Below are 21,869 nucleotides of genomic sequence, written 5' to 3' on the forward strand. Positions count from 1 at the left end.
GCAGAGAGGCCCTGCCACATTCTAATCTCAGTATACCAGTCGCTAAATGTGCCCGAGCTTTCCTGTTTCTGGGATTTTCATACTCTTTTCCCTACCCAAAGTGGCCTCCTTCTTGCCCTTCAGTCTGCTGCTAATTCCCACTTTTTTCAGAGGAGCACTGTGCTTTCAATACTAAACAGGGGCCCAGACATGCAGCAAATACTGAATGAATGAAACTACCTTTAAAAATGTAAGACAGTCCCTGTGGTGGTAAAACCCCTGATGATGGTTTCTTCAATCCACCCGGATTTAAATCCACAGGACTAGAAGGACCTGAATGATCTGGTATGGTCCATATCTAAACTATTAATGCCTGATAGCACACTGGCATTCTCTTTACTCCCAGAACCTGGCCTCAGGACGTTTGCACTTGCTGTTTCTCTTTCCTAGAAGAAGAGTTAGAAACGCTCTTTCCCTGAAAGACCTTCTGCATGGCTTCCTTCTTTTTGTCATTTGGATCTCAACTCAAACGTCACCTCTTCAAAGAGGCCCTCACCTTCCTATCCAAAACAACTTTCCCACCTAACCAGCTACTTTAATATCTTTATGGTGCTTATTACTATCTGAAATTATGTTTACTTGTTAATTTATGCCACTCCACTAGACTGAGTTCCTTGGGAAGTTAGGGACCATTTCCGTCTTGTTCACTGCTGTATCCAGTGCCTAGAACACTGCTGGCTCGTGATAAATGCTTGATAAATACGTATTTGTGTTATAATGAGTGAATACTAGCTAATTATTACATGCTTATTTTGTACAAGGCACTGCCCTAAATGCTTCACATATACGAAGCCATTTAACTCTCATGCAACCCCATGAGGTAGGTGCTATCATTGTCATTTTACAGTTTGGGGAGAATGAAACACAGAGAGATCAGGAAATTTGCCTAAATTCACACAAAACGGTGGAGCTAGGATTTGAATCCAAAGTCTAATTCGAAGTTTGCTCTAAGCCTAGCTCCAAAACCTAGCAGCTCATCAGTATTACGTGGGCACTTTAAAAAAGTAAACTCCCGGCCCTGAAATTATGATTCCGCAGGAGGTGGGTGAGGATGTATCTGAGTAACAAAACGTGACGACATCGCGCAGTATGCTGTGAGACTCTTGAGGAACCGCCTTGCCTGCCAAGGTGACGTCAGGCCGGTCTCCGCCCCTGAGTGGCGCGAAGACCACTGGGAATTGTAGTCGCCGGTGTAGTTCAGCAGCATCTCCGGGAAGTGACGTAGCGTCCCGCCTTCCCTCTCTTTCCGTTTCCGCTGTGCCGACTACGCAGTGTGACTCCCGAGTTGCGACGGTGTGTTTTTCTTGGGCCTTGTTCTTTGAGGAGGGGTCGCGGGTCGGGGTACTTGCGGGGACAGTGAGAGGTGGGGGTCGAGAGGTGACGACCCCAGTCCTTTTTTGTGGCCTGTGACTCCGGCTTTTCCCACAGGTTCCGCTGCGCCCGCCGCAGCCTCTCAGCCCGTCGCCATGTCGCGGTTTTTCACCACCGGTTCGGACAGCGAGTCCGAGTCCTCCCTGTCAGGGGAGGAGCTCGTCACCAAACCCGTCGGGGGCAACTACGGCAAACAGTGAGTGGGGGGACTGCGCGGGGGTGACCAGTCGGGGCGTGCGGTGTTCGGCAGGCTCCGCACGGCCGGGTATGTGGGAGAGGTGGGGAGGGGAGGTGGGAGCGAGAGCGAGTTCTCGAGAGTTCGAGGAACCAGAGCAGTAGTGTTGGCGGGACAGCCTTCATGCTTCGGGGTGCTGTGAATTGTGTACCACCCGCCGGGTACAAAAGACAGAGTCAGAGGTTTCCCACTGGCTGGGTCTGTTGCATCAGCTTCCTAACTGGCTTATATGTCCACAGCTTCTGTACCACCTCTCCTCTGCTCGGCATGGGACTCCAACAAAAGTCGTAGTTATTCTGACCGCTAAAAAACCCTGTTCGCAAAAAGAAATCCAGAATGCTCGTTTGGTATTTCAGAGCTGCTTGATGTGGCTCTGAAGCCCAGCCACCTGGCGTTGTGGGCTGGTTCATAAACATCTATTTAAAGATCTATTATTTTCCTTTTTTTTCGGGGGGGGGGTGTTCTCTTAAATACCCTTTCCCTATCTCTGCGAATTAAAATTCTTTGCGTCTTTTGCAACAGTGGAACGTTGTTTCTCCAACTTCCTTCCCACACGTGTCACCTTCACGATTTTTATATCCCTGTGCAGTTTGAAAACACATACACGTACCCATGTGTACCTACCTGCATGTGATTTTATATTATTGCCGCAATCGGAAAACCAATATGACTTCTAACATAGAAAATAATTGGAAAGGTTAATAAAATGGAAGGAAAAGAATGGAAGTGTGTTGCCAGCTGAATGCTGTCCGTGGTCTTATTAAAGAAAAGCGCTGGTAATGGAGATGTTAAATGTTTAACCTCGCCGTTGGCCTCTCACACTCTGGGAAACATTGCTTTCTGTGATCTAATTCAAATACCACCTTCTTAAAGCCATTTCCTTTCATTCTAGTTGTGGTACCTTTGTGTGTGTGTGTGTGTGCTTAGTTAGTTGTGTCTTCATGTAATAAGTTTTCTGACCCTGTGAATAAGCACCTTTATTTTTGAGAGGATGGGGATGGTCATTTTTGTAGGTGCAACAGTGACAAAAGGGCATTCTTGAAGTAGGCTTCAATAACGGAGTTATATATGATCAAGTTTTGAAGAGGAAGAGTCAAGGATGAGTGTGGTATGATGGCTTGAATAATTCCATTTTTTCTGTCCCGTCTGAGAAGGGAACTGGAGATCACTTGAAAAGACTGGAGCCAGGAAGGGAAGTTAGTGATCTCTGTTGTTTCAAACAGGCCATTGTTGCTCAGCGAGGATGAAGAAGATACCAAGAGAGTTGTCCGAAGTGCCAAGGACAAAAGGTGAGGCCAGGGGGAGGCCGGGTGCTGGGGAGTCTCTGCAGCAGTGGTGGCTTTTCTGGTGTTGGTGGGCATGTCCAGTGTGATTTTGGGCTCCCGATCTAGGTTTGAGGAGCTGACCAACCTCATCCGAACCATCCGTAATGCCATGAAGATCCGGGATGTTACCAAGTGCCTGGAAGAGTTTGAGCTCCTGGGGAAAGCATATGGGAAGGCTAAGAGCATCGTGGACAAGGAAGGTGTCCCCCGGTTCTACATCCGCATCCTGGCTGACCTGGAGGACTATCTTAATGAGGTGTGATTCCTGTGGGTAAGGGTGGATCCAGAGGGTATCGTGGTCCTAGGACCTGCTCCTAACCCACTTCCAGGGATCCTGTCGCCTCTTGGTTGTTTGCTGTGTGTACGGTACTTCCTAGAACATAAGAAACGGGGGGATGAAGCGAGGAGAGGGACTTTTTACGGCCAAGCATCTTAATCGTATTTGTTTTTATGTTGTTTATTTGTGGCTTCTCTTCTTTTGGTGGTAATACGCAAAGAATCTGTTTTAAAAAAATAACAAATATGGTTGGTAAGCAGTACAGACGGTGTACAGATAGTAAAACTCATAGTGGTGTGCTGAAGCCTGGAGTTTAAGAAGATACCGCTTAGTCACAGCCCCGTCTTCCCCCTTTCTGCCCTCTTCTTTCCTTTAGCTGTGGGAAGATAAGGAAGGGAAGAAGAAGATGAACAAGAACAACGCCAAGGCCCTGAGCACCCTGCGTCAGAAGATCCGAAAATACAACCGAGATTTTGAGTCCCATATTACAAATTATAAGCAGGTAGGGATGCTGGAGGCAGACCTTCTGCCCTGTGGGGACGGTGACTCCACGAGTGAGACAAAAGCGTTTGCAAACGGAAGGTGTGACTAGAGAAGGAATCAGGTCACGACTCTCTGGGGTGAGGGGGTAGGCTGGGGTGGTGCTTGGCAGGCCTCGTGAATTATCCTCTCGTTTCCCTTTGTCAAGAACCCTGAACAGTCTGCAGATGAAGATGCTGAGAAGAATGAGGAGGATTCAGAAGGTGAGAGGGGACCCCCTTACTGCAGGCGGTTAGAGGCCCAGAGCTAGGGCTTCCCTCGGCCTGGCTTCTTCGCTGCCCTCAGCTTTGCTCTTGACCATCCGGCTCTCTCCTCGCTCCTCTGCCACCAGCCTCTTCGGATGAGGATGAGGATGAGGATGGAGTCAGCGCTGCAGCTTTCCTGAAGAAGAAACCAGAAGCCCCTTCTGGAGACAGTCGCAAGTTCCTCAAAAAAATGGAGGTAAGAGCCAGGGTGAGACTACGAAGGGTGATTTGCCTCCTGTGGACCGTTCTTGGGTTTTTGGGGAGAAGACTCCCAGAACCCTAGGGCTGGGAGGGGTGGGGTTAGTAGAGTCCGGTTTGGGAACAGGCTTCCCCTTGGATTAGAGCACTGAGCGACCTGGGACAGAGAGAACAGAATAGATTCGGGGCCCAGCTCTGCCCCTGGGGAGCTGTGTGTCCCTGGAGCAAGCCAGCCCTTCGCTCTGGGCCTTGGTGGTCCAGTCCAGCTCCTAAATTGCCGATTCACAAATGACCACTCGTGTTCTGCTCCTGAGAGACTCTGGAACGTGTGTCAGCTGGCAGAGCGGGTCGGCCAGTCGGCCTCCTCATCTTCTTCCTGCCGATTCTCTTGTTTCTCTAAGGATGAAGATGAGGACTCGGAAGATTCAGAGGATGATGAAGATTGGGACACGGGTTCCACATCTTCTGATTCAGACTCAGAAGAGGAAGAAGGAAAACAGACCGTGCTGGCCTCAAGATTCCTTAAAAAGTAAGAAAAGTAGTGGTGCTTCAGGCGACAGTGGGCAGGGTGGGAAAGCCTGGCGTCATCTTGAAGGCTGTTGCTTTTTCCACAGAATCCTTGCGGGTTGTTCAGGCCAGCGGGGGGACCTCGGGATCAAGTATGTTGGGTGGCTAAGGGCACAAAGCTGATGTGTCTCACGAGTTTGAGGATGGGATTTGAAAGCCCCGGAGGCAAATATTTAACCGGGACATGACTCCCCGCGTGTGGACTGAGTGTGAATCTCTTTCTGGCACCAACTAGCCATGCCTGCGATACTGGACAAGCTCCTTAACCTTTCCAGGTTCTCTCATCTAAAATGAGGCTTACTTGACCCTGCCTCCAAGGGTAGCTAAGAACGATGATGTAGGGAAGTGGCTGAGCCCGGGGCCAGCACACGGCACTGCCACTCTGACCCTCTCCCTGAGAACGTCGTAGTGTGTAAAACAGAGACCGCAGCAAGTCTTCCTGAACTTGGCCGGGACCGTCTTGGAATGGGGAAGGAGTCTGGTTTGGATTCTGGTTCCAGCCCTTAGTCCTGTGGTAGCTGTCAACTTTGCTACGTCACTGAACCTCCATAGGCTTCTGTTTCTTCCTCTGAGGTCAAGGTGAAGAGCTGCCCCTGTGCACCTGGCAGGGGTCCAGTGTGGAGCTCACTGGTAACAGTGTTGCTTTCCTATAGGAACTGTTGCTGTTCTTAGGATTTGCTCTGCTCTCAGAAGTTAGGGTTGTGTTGCTTTAGGAGGTAGTGAGTTCCCTGACACTATAGAGGACCAGGCACAGGCTAGTCTGGGAAGCATTTTTTTTTTTTTTTTTTCAACGTTTATTTATTTTTGGGACAGAGAGAGACAGAGCATGAACGGGGGAGGGGCAGAGAGAGAGGGAGACACAGAATCGAAAGCAGGCTCCAGGCTCTGAGCCATCAGCCCACAGCCTGACGCGGGGCTCGAACTCACGGACCGCGAGATCGTGACCTGGCTGAAGTCGGAGGCTTAACCGACTGCGCCACCCAGGCGCCCCTGGGAAGCATTTTTTATTCTGTGCTCCCCTTGACCGATCAAGTCCAGTGAGCATGTGTGTCTGATACGCGTTTACGCACAACACTTCTGACACCATACGTGTGGGGTTTTTTTTTTTCTTCACACCTTCCACTTTGTCCAACTGTCCGGACACCAGCGTGGTGTTCAACATGCAGTTCAGTTCTGAAACTACCCAGAGTTAACTGCAGACCTCACAAGACTGCCCCCATCTCAGACACCAGTGACAAGTCCAAGTTTGGCTCCTGGACTTCTGACCAACCAGCTGTAAATTCAGAGTTTCCACAACCCCCTCCTCAGTTGAGAATTTGCTAGAACAGTCCAAAGAACTTGGGAAAGCACTTTACCTGCTATTGCCCATTTATTTTAGAGGGGACAACTCAGGAACAGCCGGTTGGAAGAGATGCGTAGGGCAGAGTATGGGAGAGCAGGCACAGAGCTCCCGTTCCCTCTGGGTGCCCCTCGTTCCTGGTACCTTGATACATTCACCAACCAGGGAGCTTTCTAGACTTCATCATTTAGGGATTTGGGGGGAAGTTTCATTACCTTAGCATGATGGATTAAGTCATTGATGTCAGTCTCTCCAGCCCTTCTTCCCATCTTAGTGGTCATGGTGGGGCTGAACATTCCAAAACCCCAATCATGCCGTCATCTTTCTGGCAACCAGCCCCCCTCCCTTTCCCTGGGCAACCACTGATTTGCTTTCTATCCCTAGAAAAGTTCGCGTTTTCTAGAGTTTTACATAAATGGAATCACAGTATGTTACTTGATTGGGAGGGATTTGGCTTCTTTCACTCAGAATAATTATTTTGAGATTAAATTCATTCTTTTATTTCTCACTTTTTTCCTACTTTTTAACCCATTTCTAGATTGTCTTTTTTCTTCTCAGTTTCTCTACTGGCTTGGGAGTTACATCCTATCCTTTTGGAGATTACCCTTGATGCATATTTTTTTAAACATGAAATTTTATTTTGTATACCTAGCCCAAAAAACACCTAAAATTAGATTTAGTTAAAATTCCACTTGACAGAGGTCGGGTTAACTGTAGGATCCTCAGAGGTCTTTGACATTGAGTTTGACTTCATAATGTCAAAGAATAATCCAGAGACACTGTTTTGCTTGTATCACAAGACCAATTAAAAAAGTTTTTTTTTCCATTTTTAATGTTTATTTTTATTTTTGAGAGAGAGAGAGAGAGCACAAGCATAGGAGGGGCAGAGAGAGAGAGAGACATAGAATCCGAAACAGGCTCCAGACTCTGAGCTGTCAGCACAGAGCCCGATGCGGGGCTCGAACTCACGGACTGAGATCGTGACCTGAGCCAAAGTCGGACACTCAACCAACTGAGCCACCCAGGCACCCCACACAAGACCAGTTTTTAAGATTGACTTCCAACCAAAAAAAGAAAAAGATCTAAATAAGAAAAAGGAACAAGGAGAAAGACAAAAACCACAGATGATATGGAACAGTGAATTCTGATTGCATGTATTTTCTCATTAACTAAGCCAGCCAGCATTAGTGTCAGTTGTTAATGGGTTTTCTAGAAGCATGATAGTTTTTCCATAATGTTTGCAGGATCCTTTTTCACCATCTCCATAGTAAGCCAGTCTATATACCCTTTTCCTCAGAATCTCTCAGCTTTGTTTTTTTTTTCAATGTCTTAAATTTATTTATTTTGAAAGAAAGAGCATGAGTGTGTGAAAGAGGGGGAGGGACAGAGAGAAAGGGAGAGCAGGCTTCATGCTCAGTGCTCCAGCTCACTTGGGGCTCTGTGTCACAACTGAGAGATCCTCACCTGAGCCGAAATCAGGAGTTGGACGCTTAACCGACTGAGCCACCCAGTTACCCGTCAGCTTTCGTTTCTCTGATTAAAACAAGCATATAAAGGAATGGATTTAATCTCAAGAGTTTGTCTCTTTTTCATGAGACGTTGTCTCTTAATGTCTAGCGACATTAAGGCACCTGGATATTAGGTAGTGGCTTTGGGCAGAAAATATGAGGACAATGAAAGATATTATAAGAAACACAAGAGTCTATGTTTTATAAAGAAGCAGCTCTGAATTTTTTTTTAAGTTTGAGAGAGCGGGGGGGTGGAGAGAGAGAGAATTCAAGCAGACTCTGCACTTTCAGCACTAAGCCTGACATGGGGCTCAAACCCATGAGTCATGAGATCATGACCTGAGCCAAAATGACGCTTAATGGACTGAGCTACCCAGGCACCCCAGTTTAGTGAACGTTTTCTTTTTAATATTTATTTTAAGAGAGCATGTACACTCTTGCATGTGTGAGTGGGGCAGGTGGAGAGAGAGAATCCCAAGCAGACTCCACACTTAGTGTGGAGCCCATGCGGGGCTTGATCTTACAACCACAAGGTCATGACCTGAGCTGATACCAAGAGTCAGATGTTTAACCAACTGAGCCATCCAGGTGTCCCCCAGTATAGTGAACTTTTAAAATCAAATACCTTTTTTCTTTTTTCCTCATGTGGCTTCTTTTCTTTTTCTATTATTTATTTTCTGAGAGCACGTGAGACGGGGAAGGAGTGGGGAGAGAGAGAGAAAGAATGAATCCCAAGCAGGCTCCATGCTTAGCATGGGGCTGGATGCAGGACTCGATCGCTTAATCCTGGGATCATGACCTGAGCTAAAATCAAGAGTTGGACGCTGAACCGACTGAATCACCCAGGCGCCCCACAAGTGGCTTTTTCCTTCCTTCCTTCCTTCCTTTCTTTCTTTCTTTCTTTCTTTCTTTCTTTCTTTCTTTCTTTCTTTCTTTTTCTTTCTTTCTTCTTTCTTTCTCTTTCTTTCTTTCTTTCTTTCTTTCTTTCTTTCTTTCTTTCTTTCTTTCTTTCTTTCATTATTTTTGAGAGACAGACCGAGCACGAGTGGGGGAGGGGCAGAGAGACAGAGAATCCAAAGCAGGCTCCAGGCTCTGAGCTGTCAGCACAGAGCCTGATGTGGGTCTCAAACCCACAAACTGTGAGATCATGACCTGAGCCAAAGTTGGGCGCTCAACCAACTGAGCCAACCAGGTGCCCTCGCTTTTCTCTTAATTGATTTATTTTTCAGAGTATTTGTCCAGGTACAATAAGATGTTATTCATTGCACGTTTTTATTATAGTCTTGACTTTATTATGGTATTTATTTAGGGTTAATTAATTCTTAGCTAAGGAAATTAATATGAGGTTGGGGCTAAAATGTGTATTTAATTTGCTGTATGGACCACATTAGAGGTAAATGACAGATTATACAGTAATGTTTCTGAATTTATAATTGGGGTAGGAATTCTTAAGTACAGAGTAATGAAATCTAATGTCTTAAATCCCTTCTGATAAATTGCCAAGTTAGACTTTTTTTTTCCATTCATTCCACAAATATTTATTGACTACCTGCCATGTTAGATGTATTGGTTCACAACAACCTTGGGAGTTCTGAGGGTGAAATCTGAAACCAGTCTCTGTACATGGAGGACAGGGAAAGACCAAGGAAAGAGGCAGATGATTCCAGGTTGGTATGTGGCAGGTTTAATAAGCAAAGGGACTCATATACAAGACTTCTCTTGGGAGGCTATAAGACTACTGTTATCTCCGCACCCGCCCACCTGAATCATAAAAGTATAGATAGAGGTCTTAACGTGATAGTGTCACATATACAGACCAGATGGTCTTAACACATCACTCACAAGGTTGCATTCTGGAAACGGCCCCCAAAGTGGGAATGGTGGGCAGAATGTACGTTGCAAGGACAGGGGAGAGGGTAAGGAGCCTCCTGTTGCCTGTGTCCAGCTCAAGGGTTAACTGGCAGTCTTATCCTTTTGATGACCTTCCAACAGTGAGCTATCAAGATTTTTTTGAAATTTAGATAATACTTAATTGTCAAAAGGTTAGCAGTGGAGAAAAAAGGCAAAAAAGATTAACATATCTTTAGTTTTGGGGCACCTGGGTGGCTCAGTCAGTTAAGTGTCCGACTTTGGTTCAGGTCATGATCTCGTGGTTTGTGAGTTGAAGCCCCGCATCAGGCTTTCTGCTCTCAGGACAGAGTCTGCTTCAGATCCTCTCTCTCTCTTTCTCAAAAATAATAAACATTAAAACAAACAAACACATCTTTAGTCTCTTGGCCGTGTGTTTAAGTAGAAGTGTATTTGGTGACGCTCTTTTGCAACAGTAGCTTGTCTCTGTTGGATGTATAACTGAGAGCATAAGCGTTAGTTTTCTGGTAATTTCTAACAAGTGAATATACCAAAGTGTTATCTGTCATAGAGAGGTCAAGCCAAGTTTTAGTCTTTCAGTTCGAATTTCGTAGGGTGAGAAGGGGTGCCTGGTTGGCTCAATCGGAGTGTGCCACTGTTGACCTCAGGGTTGTGAGTTCGAGCCCCATGTTGGGTATAGAGATTACTTAAAAATAAAATCTTAAAAAAGAAATTTTTTCTTTCATAGGGTAAGAGTTCGTTGTGTTTTTGAAGTATAAATCCCAACACCCTCAGGGTTAGGAGTAAAACTTTAGGCTGAGAAAGATGAAGGTCTTTGGAAGTTTAAGCTGTATTGGTTTTTTTTTTTTTTTTTTAATTTTTTTTTTTCAACGTTTATTTATTTTTGGGACAGAGAGAGACAGAGCATGAACGGGGGAGGGGCAGAGAGAGAGGGAGACACAGAACCGGAAACAGGCTCCAGGCTCCAAGCCATCAGCCCAGAGCCCGACGCGGGGCTCGAACTCACGGACCGCGAGATCGTGACCTGGCTGAAGTCGGACGCTTAACCGACTGCGCCACCCAGGCGCCCCTAAGCTGCATTGGTTTTTAAATAGCATTAGGTTTTTGATCTTCTCAGAGCTTTAGAGTTGATATGACCAAGAGATTTCAGTTTAATGAACATACTTTGCATGTTTGCAAAGTATTTGACCTATAAAGTGAGCTTTTATCATTAATATGGCAGTAGTATGGAGAGAAAACGAACAAGCTGTTGTTAAGAGTTCTGGCGTACGTCCTTTGGCAAGGGGAAAAGTTTAATCCAGCTGGCAGGTGTATAAACTATTCCTAAAATATATTCAGACCTTTTAAACAATTCAAATGAAATTTATTTTTATTTTTTATTAATTTTTTAATGTTTATTTTTGAGAGAGGGCAAGTGGGGGAGGGGCAGAGAGAGGGAGACAGAGGATCCCAAGCAGGCTCTGCACTGACACCAGCAAGCCTGATACAGAGATGAAACTCACGAACCTCGAGATCATGACCTGAGCTGAAGTTGGACACTCAATCAACTAAGCCACCCAGGTGCCCCAAAATTTATTTTTAGATGTCTAAATGGCAGTTGGTGGGGTGCCTGGATGGCTCAGTTGGTTGAAAATCTGACTGTTAATTTCAGCGCAGGTCACGGTCCTAGGGTTGTAGGATCAAGCCCTGTATTCGCGTGGAGCCTGCTTAAGATTCTCTCTCTCCTTCTGGTCCTCTCCCCTGCTTGTGTGCCCTCTCTGTCGATAATTTGTCTTTTGAGACTGGAAAGATTTTTTTGTTAGTATCTATGTAAAGTTTGTGATAACTTTTCTCTGATTTGGGGTTTGTATTTCATTAGATAAGTATTAAAGCCTGGAGATGGTTTCAGACACCAAGTGGCTTAAGACCACTTTGGGGTAGCCACTGATCTTTTTCACTTTTGTGGGAGAATTTTCTTGTCTTACACTATTGTTTTTTAAATTCAGAACTTAGGTTAATTGTCATAAGCAGGGAGCAGACAGTGTAGGAACAGCAGTTTTTTTACACTAAGTTCAAACTGATTAGTTGGTGGCTGGTGAAAAGATCAGTCTGGATAGAGCAACTAGTATTAAAAGACAGCTACATAGCTTATCAATATAGGTTTTTCTGGAAAACCTGAGAGGTTAGCTATGGGACAACATGGCAGTCTGCTTTCGTGTCTCCCACGGCTGAGTGGGCCCCTCTACCTCATTAGACCAGGCCACACTGTTTCCGCCATAAGAGTTTCTTAGTGGGTGTGATATGGTGACAGACCTTGGTAAGTGGCCTGTCAAGTTCACAAGCTTGATAGTCCTTGCTTTGGTTATGGTTAACTCAAGCTCATTCTCACAGATTGTAACTTGAACCCAGGGCTGGATGGAGGGAAAGGGGAAGTTCATGGGAAGAAGCAGCCTCAGAGGTGGACTGGGACTGATCTTTCACCTTCTCCCATGTCTCCTGGCAGGGCCCCTACCACCGAGGAGGACAAGAAGGCGGCCGAGAAGAAACGAGAGGACAAAGCCAAGAAGAAGCACGATAGGAAATCGAAGCGCCTGGATGAGGAGGAGGAGGACAATGACGGCGGAGAGTGGGAAAGGGTCCGGGGGGGTGTGCCCCTTGTTAAGGTGAGGACGGTGGTATCAAGATGAATTGGGAAATGGTTTGGTAGAGCATACAGCTGTCTCCCCGCCCCACTCAGGGCTTGGGAGAAAAGTTAGGGCGAGAATGATGGGACATGTGTTGCCTAGGAGAAACCAAAAATGTTTGCCAAGGGAACTGAGATCACCCATGCTGTTGTCATCAAGAAACTGAATGAGATCCTACAGGCACGAGGCAAGAAGGGAACTGATCGGTAAGATTCACGGGCCTGGACTGGGAATGCTCTTTTTCTTTAAGACACAGGTAGAGATTAGTGGGGAAATAGTGCTGTTTTGGGAAGATCTATATGTGGCTATAGTTGAAGGAATGGTATACGTGGAACTTACTGGTCCATTTTCTGCTATTGACTCTCTCTTTGATCTTAAACCAGTCACTTAACCTTTGGGGATTGTTTGCTCATCTGTAAAACGGAAATGATGCTCTCTTTAGTTATTTGGTGCCTAAAGAGGATGGCGGATTGTTAGTGTTATTGCTGCTTCTGTTTGGAATTTATAAAGGAGAAGCAACGACGCGGGTGGTGAGGCTAGGGGGTTAGTGGGAATGACACTGCCTTGCTTGTTGGCAGAGGGCACATTGCGTGACAGGAGGAGGGTTTTGATTTGTCTCCAATGCCTCACCCACCTGTGCTCCCCTCCAGTGCAGCCCAGATTGAGCTGCTACAGCTGCTCGTTCAGATTGCATCTGAAAACAACCTGGGAGAGGGTGTCATAGTCAAGATCAAGTTCAATATCATCGCCTCTCTCTATGACTACAACCCAAACCTGGCCACGTACATGAAGGTGAGGGCAATGAAGAACCATCACAGAGCTGAGCTGGTGGGTTGGGGGTGTGGGGTGCCTAGTGTCTTAAAACTCAAGGGCTGTGGAAGCAGTCTTGGTAGTTGAAGGCCCCGTGGATTCCTGGTGAAGGAGCTCTTGGGAGGCCTTCGTTTCTTCCACCTTCACACCTCTGACTGCCGTCTGATCTCTTGCAGCCTGAGATGTGGCAGAAGTGCCTAGACTGCATCAATGAGCTCATGGACATCCTGTTTGCAAACCCCAACATCTTTGTTGGAGAGAACATTCTGGAAGAGAGTGAGAACCTGCACAATGTTGACCAGGTAAAGAGAGAAATTGGAGGCTAATTGGAGGTGTATGTTTTTTCCTTGGGAAGGCTCAGTGGAGACAGGAGGGTTGAAGTCTGGCACTGAGATCTGGGCTAATTTATTTGCTCCTCCCCTACCTCCTTTTCAGCCACTGCGTGTCCGTGGCTGTATCCTAACCCTGGTGGAACGAATGGATGAAGAATTTACCAAAATAATGCAAAATACTGATCCTCACTCCCAAGGTGAGCCTGGGCAAGCGTGGGCATCAGTTAGAGGAAAGGTGTAGGGAATAAACAAAGGATTATATTAGCAGAGTGTCTGGGGAGCCAGCCCTTACTTAGCCCAGCATTCACACACACGACCTGGGAAGATGCTAGGCCCCACCCCCATCGCTTCTGATTCAGTAGATCTGGGGAAGGGGCTCCAAATTTTGCATTTCTTACATGTTCCCAGGTGATGCTGCTGTCTGGGGACTACACTTTGAAAATCCTTGGGGTCTTGCCTCAGTTCACTTTGCTTAGCTTGGATCCAAAGGCATTTGGGTTGGGGGAAATACAGGACACTTACTCCGTGAAATTGGAGTGTGCCACATGTCCCCTGGGTCAGGCGTGTAGTGATGAACAAGTCATCCGGAGGCCTTTCAGGCGCATGGAGCTTACGTTTTGGTGCTGGAGAAAGGAGAAAGCCATTTCAGTAAGTAAATAAATGAGACAGTTCTAGATCACGGCTAGAGAAGGCGACAGAAAGCAGGGGCCGTCGGCATGGGGAGAGGTTCATCGGAAGAGCACCCCCGACGGGAATGGAAAGCGACTGCGGTGTGTCCAGGGAAGGGATGGTGTTTTCAGGGCACTGTGAGGAGACTTTGCTGATGGGCGCAGAAACCACATAGAGCTAACTGGGTTGGTCGGGGACACACGATTAGGAAAGGCGGGTGCCTGGCTGAGATGAGGGACGCCCTCCTTTCCAGAGTACGTGGAGCACCTGAAGGATGAGGCGCAGGTGTGTGCCATCATTGAGCGCGTGCAGCGCTACCTGGAGGAGAAGGGCACCACTGAGGAGATCTGTCGCATCTATCTGAGGCGCATCCTCCACACCTACTACAAGTTTGACTACAAGGCCCATCAGCGGCAGCTTACCCCCCCTGAGGGCTCCTCGAAGGTGAGTCTTAGCAGCCAAGTCACAGCGAGAGGGAAGTGCCTGTCAGGACTTCCTGGCAGATCTGTTCCCTGGGAATTCTCTGGGGTGGAGCAGGGAGGGAGACTTGGAGGGACTAGACGGAGGCTGCACGGCGTCTCACCTTTGATCGCGGAGGCCTGAGCCATTGTCTCTACGGTACTTTTCTTTCAACGACATCCCACCCCTCCTCCCAGTCTGAGCAAGACCAGGCAGAAAACGAGGGTGAGGACTCCGCTGTGCTGATGGAGAGGCTGTGCAAGTACATCTATGCCAAGGACCGCACAGACCGTATCCGCACGTGCGCCATCCTCTGCCATATCTACCACCACGCTCTGCACTCCCGCTGGTACCAGGCCCGCGACCTCATGCTCATGAGCCACCTACAGGACAACATTCAGCATGCGGACCCGCCAGTACAGGTAGGATGGGAAAGAGGCGCTCTGGCCCCGGTGGCAAAGGGAAGACCAGGCCAGGCCCCTGTCTGGAGGCAGAATGGCTCGGCCAGGTTAGTCACCTCTCTGGCTGGTGAAGACGTGAGCGGGCGCTTGGTCCTTCCCAGATGCCAGCATTCTCTGATCCCCCTGCACATTAGCATATTATTTCCTGTTCTGACACCACTGGAGTCCTCTGGGATGGAGCTTTGGGTTCAGCTAACATTTTTCATCCCTACTGCGTGTCTGGTTCAGAGCATTAGGAGAGCTCTTATTTTAATAGGAGGAGAACAGTAGCAAGTTGTTAAACTAAGGAGAGACGGGACCCAGATGCAGGGTGATGTGTTAGGACCTCTACGCGTGTGGCAGTAGTGGGGGACGTTTTCACACAGGAGTGCGGTTTCATCTAGGTGCAGATCCTGTAAGTGCGTATTTGCAACAGTGAAGCAGTATTGACGTGGTGAATCCATGGTGAACCCGAGCGGTGGTGGTTTTTAAACAGCATTTCCATTTGTTCTCTTTTATTCCAGTGTATGAATTTATCACAAGTTCTTGATGTGTTTTCTTCTTGGTAGATGCCTCGTCTGTTTCCAGTATGGGGTTGTTATAAAGAAGCTGTCATGAGCATTTATAAGCCTTTGTGTGGTTGTATGTTTTCTCCTGGGTAAATGGTTAAGAGTAGAATTGCCGGGTGCTAGTTTAGGTGTGTGTCCAGTCATTAGAAACCCAAAAGTGCCGACGCCACTTTACACTCCTGCCGTAACGTGTGGATATTATAGTCCTTGACGATATTTGGCATTTTCAGTCTTAATATAAGCCACGTTGGTCGTTATGTGGTAGTATCTCATTACGGCACTGAATTGTATCTCCCTCATAACCTGAAGTTGAGTACTTTTTCATGTTTATTGGTTCTTTGTCTTTTTTTTTTTTTAACTTTTGTTTATGTTTGAGAGAGTGTGCACGCGCGCATGCAAGAAGGGGTTGGGGACAGAGAGAGAGGGAGACAGAGGATCCAAAGTAGGCTCTGCTCTGACAGCACAGAACCCAAAGCAGGAGTCAGTTCAAACCATGAGATCATGACCTGAGCCAAAGTCGGACGCTTAACCGACTGAGCCACCCTGGTGCCCCTCTTTATGTCTCTTCTTTTGTGAAATGTCTGGTCACCCCTCCCCTATCCTCCATTTTGAAGATTGGATTGTTCCATTTTTTTATTATCGGATACCAGTCCTTTGTCATATAAATGTTTTCCAAATATTTTGTTCCTGTCTGTGGTCTGCCTGTTCATTTTTAACACCATGTCTTGTGGTGTAGTCTAATTTATCGGGTTTTTTAATGCTTACTACTTTCGGGATCCTATCTAATGAAATCTTTGCAGTTCATGAAGATACTTTTTTTTTTAAGTTCTTAAAAGTCTTAGCTTTCACGTTTAGATCTATGATTTTGATAGATGGTATGAAGTTAGTATATTTTTGTTTTGTTTCCTTCATTCATCTCTGTCCTTAGGCAAGTCCCACACTGTCTTGATTCCTCTGTCCGTAGAGTAAGTCTCCCAAGCCAGGTAGTAGGAGTCTTCCCACTTTGTTCTTTTTTAAGATGCTTTGAGTATTCTGTGACCTTTGCATTTCCACATAAATCTTCAAATTCTCTTGTCAAGTTCCACAAAAATGCCTGCTGGAATTTTATGGAATCTGTAAATGAATTTTGAGAGGACTGACATCTTAACAACATTGAACCTTTGGATCTAAACACTTTATCTTTTTGTTTTATTTGTTTCTGCAGCGTTCTGTGGATTTCACTGTAGATGCATTACACATCTTCTAAGAAATTATTCCTGAATGTTATGAGTTTCAATGCTGTGTAAATGGACTTGTTTTTTTATCTCAGTTTCTAATTGCTAATTAACTACTTGAATATAAAGAAAAAAAACGATTCATTTTTGTATTTTGGCCTTGAATGCATCTGTTGGGCTAAATTCACTTATTTGGTTTAGCATTCAATAGATAGTCCTTAAGATTTTCTGCTAAAGCAGTCATGTCATGTACATGTAGTCAGTTTTATTACTATGTCAGTCTTTAGTAGGACTTGCCTTTTTTATTTCTTGCCATGTTGTGGTAACTCAAATTTCCAGTACTTAGTGCTGAGTAGAAGTACTGAGAGCAAGCACCTTGTCTTGCCCCCAGCCTTAGGGGAGCAGTCAGCATTTTACCACTGAGTGTGATTTTAGCAGTAACATTTTTGTAGGTACATTTTCTCAGATTGAGGAAGTTCTTTTCTGATTCTAGCTGACCAAGAATTTTTGTCCTAAATAGATGTTGAATTTTGTCCAGAGCTTTTTCTTCATCTGCTGAAATGATGCAATGATTTCTCCTTTATTGTATTCATAGGATGAGTAACCATGGTTTTAGATTTTTGTATCAGCTTTTCATTCCAGAGATACATCCCCGTTGATCATGATATATTATGTCATTCATCTATTGCTGCATTTTGTTTGCTAATATTTTTTCAGGCTCTTTGCATCTGTGTTCATGACTGATACTGACCTGTATACTTCTGTTGTTATAATAAAGAGTTTATCTGCCCCCACCCCCAAAAATCTGCACCACCTGAAATCTTCCCGTCTTAATTAGTGGCAAGTCCATATTTTCAGTTGCCTAGGCCAGAAGCCTCGGAGTCGTTAATTCTTATTTTTCTCTCATGTGCCACATCTCATTCCCCAGCCGTTCCTGTTCAGAGTCCATACCTGACCACTCATTACTTCCATCGCTCCCCTCTGGCCTGAGCCACTGTCATCTTCCTGGTGTCTGCTTCTGCTCTTACTTCCCTTCCCTTCCCTTCCCTACAGCAGCCAGGGTTAACCTCGATAAGTCAGATTATACCACGTGTTTTCTCAGAACCTTCCCATGGTTTCCCATCTCAACATCTTTAACGTGGCTTCCAGGGCCGTGTGCTTGCCTATCCAATTTATGCTCACATCTTTACTGGCTCGGGCTGAATCACACTCCTTGTTCCTTGAGTGCACCTGGCACAGTTCTTCCATAAAGCCTTTGCATTGACTTTTCCTTTTTTTCTAGAATACTCTTCTCCCAGATATCTGCATGACTTTTTCTATCAGGTTTCTATTTAAACTTTACCTTCAAAATGAGGCCTTCCCTGGTTATCCTATGGAAAAATTGTGAGTTCCTACCAGCACTGCCACCACCCAGACTCCCTTCTTAACTCTCTCTTCTTTTAATTTTTCTCCTTGGCATGAGTCACTGTCTGCATGCTGTGGTTATTTTGTCCTCCATACCCTTATCCCTAGAATGTAAGCTCCGTGGAAGGATAGCGACTCGCGTGTTTTGCTCCCTGTCCCGGCCCACAGCCCGGTGCCCGGCACCAGTGGGTGCTCAATGTAGATTTCGTGAACGGATGAACAGCTTGCCTCATGGTTGTCGCTTCTGAGTGCATTGCCCTTTGTCCCCAGATCCTGTACAACCGCACCATGGTGCAGCTGGGCATATGTGCTTTCCGCCAAGGCCTGACCAAGGACGCTCACAACGCCCTGCTGGACATTCAGTCAAGCGGCCGGGCCAAGGAGCTTCTGGGCCAGGGTCTGCTGCTGCGCAGCCTGCAGGAGCGCAACCAGGAGCAGGAGAAGGTGGAGCGGCGCCGGCAGGTGCCCTTCCACCTGCACATCAACCTGGAGCTGCTGGAGTGCGTGTATCTGGTGTCTGCCATGCTCCTGGAGATCCCTTACATGGCTGCCCACGAGAGTGATGCCCGCCGGCGCATGATCAGCAAGCAGTTCCATCACCAGCTGCGCGTGGGCGAGCGGCAGCCCTTGCTGGGTGAGTGTGGGGCTCTGCATTGCCACAGACTGCCCTCATTGGGCCCTCGCTTCCCCTTTATTTAGAGGATTATGAGAAGCTAAAGGGAATAACTTTCACCTGAGATGATTCTGTTTGATGGAATGATCTCTCCACGTGTAACCTAGAAGTGTTCCTTTTACTCAATAGTCTCTGCAGTCTCTTGCTGTGGGATATGGTGTCTTAGCTTACAGATTAAGCTCCTTATTTCCTGTCATTCTTCTCTTCAGTCGATGTTTCCCAGCATTATCTGTCTTTTTTTTTTTTTTTTTAAGTAGGCTCCACGCCCAGCGTGGAGCCAGTGTGGGGCTTGAATTCATGACCCTCAGATCAAGACCTGAGCTGAGGTCAAGAGTTGGACTCTTAACCATCTGAGCCACCCAAGCACCCCCTCAGCATTATCTTTCTACCAAATTTATGATGTTACACACCCCCAGTACCTTCCAGAGTTCTTCATTGTCTATGGAATAAAGTCCAGCCTCCTTAACTAAGTTAAACTCTCCATGACCTGACTCCAATGATATTTTTTATTTAACACAAACTTACGTAGTACCTTTTTTCTGCCTGGCACTGTTTTAAGTGTTTTCCAAACAACGATACTGTTTTATAAATAATACATTTAATTGTCGTTAGTAATAACCGTGTGATATGGGTACCATTGTTAACTTGTTTTTTCCTGAGGCATGGGGGTTAAGTGACTTACCCAAGGTTAACACAGCTGATGTGTGTCTCTCTGATCTTTCTTTTTTTCCCATTTTTCCTTTTGTGCACATTATTTTCTCCCAACCAACTAGACCTTTGGCATTTGAAAATCTAACACTGGCTCCTTTGATCACTTGGAGGTCTGATCGATCAGTCCAGGGGTTGAATGGGTTGTGATTTCACTGGGAAAGGAATGGTGCCCTTCTGGTGGGGTTGGTGCCTGAAGGACTTGGTGAGGGACCAAGCTTACTGTCCACAGCCTCATCCCCTCACTTCTGTCTTCTACTGGTTGTGTTAACTGCAGGTGCCTCTTTTACAAATCTTGTCTGCCTTGTGTAGTGAAACTTTGTTTTCTTTTAATTGGAAAATTTATAGTGAAAGTCTGTTTCCAGCATCACTTACAGCTCTCTGGTTCACTACAGTCCCTGCCTCTCTATTACTGTCTAAAAAACCAAAAGGCGGTTTCTATCTCCGCTCTGCACCACTGTTCGTTTTGTAGAGAAATACTCTTTGAACCTCTAACTTTGCCTCTTTTAAAAGTCACAGAGTAGAAGCTGACCAGAAGTGTGTTCTCTTAGCCTTATTCATACATTTCTCTTTGGGGCTGATCTGTTATACCTTTGAGCTTGCTGTCTGTTCCAGGTTCTGCCATGTTCATGTTTCTTTATACCTACCACCCATTTCCAGTCTTAAGAGTTTTTGCACTTGCCTGTCAACTCGGAATTCCTGTGACTCTTGTTTGCCACGTTTTCTCTTCCCGGCTTGTCTTTAAGGAAAAATTAGCTGAACAGCGTGATATACAGATCTGTTCAAAATCATGAAGGTAGTATAAGAAGGAATGAAGTTTGGTAACTGTTTTTCCAGCAGAGATATTAGAAATTGTTTTAGGTCAAGAAACCTCCTAAGAACCTGATGAAAGCTGGGGACCTTTCCCTGGGAAGATGTACATGAGGATAGGCACAACAATTTGCCAACGTTTTCAAGGCACTCACTAGTCCCGACGCGTGTCATAAACTAATTTAGTCCAAATAAACGTATTCTGATGTTAAGTGATTTCTGCAATCACACGGCTATTTAATGGGGAGCTGGGAGAGTCCCAGTCTGGTTGTTTGCTCTCTTGTCCAGTGTTCCTCCTTGAATAGTGCCCAAGGCGGGAGCTATGTTGCCAAGCTTCCCTAAGCCCTGCCTCATTCCCAACTTTTCAGGTCCCCCTGAGTCAATGAGGGAACATGTGGTGGCTGCCTCCAAAGCTATGAAGATGGGCGACTGGAAGACCTGCCACAGTTTCATCATCAATGAAAAGATGAATGGCAAAGTGTGGGACCTTTTCCCTGAGGCTGACAAAGTCCGAACCATGCTGGTTAGGTGAGCGGAAAGGAAGGCCATGATGGGTGGGGAAGACAAGACTGGTTGGTCTCCTTCAGTGGAGATGGTCCCCCTTTCTCCCTTCTCCCCACAGGAAGATCCAGGAAGAGTCACTGCGGACCTACCTCTTCACCTACAGCAGTGTCTATGACTCCATCAGGTAGGATGGGCCTCGAGGAGGTACAGGGGGCCCAGCTTCGTAGTCAAAGCTCCTAATTGCTCCCTGCTTCCTGCCTTGCTTCTCCACAGCATGGAGACCCTGTCTGACATGTTTGAACTGGACCTGCCCACCGTGCACTCCATCATCAGCAAGATGATCATTAACGAGGAGTTGATGGTAAGGGCCAGGGTGATAAATGGGCAGGCAGGTGGAGTCATGGGGAGTTTGAGTGGAGATCTCCAGTCAGCTTGGAGACCTGTGTCGTGTCCGTTCTCTCTCTCCCTCCCATCAGGCCTCCCTGGACCAGCCGACGCAGACCGTGGTGATGCACCGCACCGAGCCCACCGCCCAACAGAACCTGGCTCTGCAGCTGGCCGAGAAGCTGGGCAGCCTGGTGGAAAATAATGAGCGGGTGTTTGACCACAAGCAGGGGACCTACGGTGGCTACTTCCGAGGTAAGTGGTTCTGTTTCTCTGCTCTCCCAGGGTGCTGGCCCCCTTCCTGCCTCTTCGCTGTCATTCACCTCCTCCCCCGTCCTGCAGACCAGAAGGACGGCTACCGCAAAAACGAGGGCTACATGCGCCGGGGTGGCTACCGCCAGCAGCAGTCTCAGACAGCCTACTGATCACTTCCTCTGTTCCTGTGGCCTCACCCATTCAACCCTGAAGTCCTCAACCACACTCTGACTTATTAAAGTTCTGTTTCGAGTTGTTACGGTTCCCGTTGTCTGCATGTCACCACAGAGGTGGGTTGGACATGTTCATTTGCTAATTGTATTTTTGCGCCTTCCGCCACATAATAGGCACGAACGAGGCTCAGGACGCAGAGGTGACTTGTGCATGTCGCTGACTTCAGAGCTTGCTGCTCTTTGACGTTTGACAGAAAGTTGTAATAATGTGGGAGAAGTTCCTTTTTTT

General features: G+C 46.6%; 1 protein-coding gene across 1 annotated transcript; it reads left to right on the forward strand.

The window, feature by feature from the left end:
* Positions 1-1,314: 1,314 nt before the first annotated feature.
* On the forward strand, positions 1,315-21,667 carry LOC124517765 (eukaryotic translation initiation factor 3 subunit C). Its single transcript, XM_047087287.1, has 21 exons — positions 1,315-1,332; positions 1,468-1,606; positions 2,869-2,934; positions 3,037-3,226; positions 3,624-3,749; positions 3,936-3,990; positions 4,119-4,228; positions 4,632-4,759; positions 11,996-12,155; positions 12,279-12,382; positions 12,827-12,968; positions 13,163-13,288; positions 13,422-13,515; positions 14,241-14,431; positions 14,644-14,868; positions 18,344-18,707; positions 20,633-20,792; positions 20,887-20,952; positions 21,042-21,129; positions 21,245-21,407; positions 21,495-21,667. Exons 2-21 carry the CDS (start codon positions 1,506-1,508, stop codon positions 21,575-21,577), a joined length of 2,742 nt encoding a protein of 913 aa, XP_046943243.1. The 5' UTR covers positions 1,315-1,332; positions 1,468-1,505; the 3' UTR covers positions 21,578-21,667.
* The last annotated feature ends 202 nt before the right edge of the window (positions 21,668-21,869 follow it).

This window comes from Lynx rufus, unplaced genomic scaffold (genome assembly GCF_022079265.1).
Source record: "Lynx rufus isolate CCGP_SWC_20201006 ecotype Redwood Valley unplaced genomic scaffold, mLynRuf1.p SCAF_23, whole genome shotgun sequence".
Taxonomy (NCBI): Eukaryota; Metazoa; Chordata; class Mammalia; order Carnivora; family Felidae; genus Lynx; species Lynx rufus.

What these genes read in the sequence shown, in the direction of transcription:
- LOC124517765 (XM_047087287.1), top strand. Translation starts at nt 1,506, where the DNA reads ATGTCGCGGTTTTTCACCACCGGTTCGGACAGCGAGTCCGAGTCCTCC. An exon ending in CGAAGTGCCAAGGACAAAAG is followed by an intron (nt 2,935 to 3,036) that starts GTGAGGCCAGGG and finishes CTCCCGATCTAG; the next exon opens with GTTTGAGGAGCTGACCAACC. An exon ending in ACCTGGCCACGTACATGAAG is followed by an intron (nt 12,969 to 13,162) that starts GTGAGGGCAATG and finishes GATCTCTTGCAG; the next exon opens with CCTGAGATGTGGCAGAAGTG.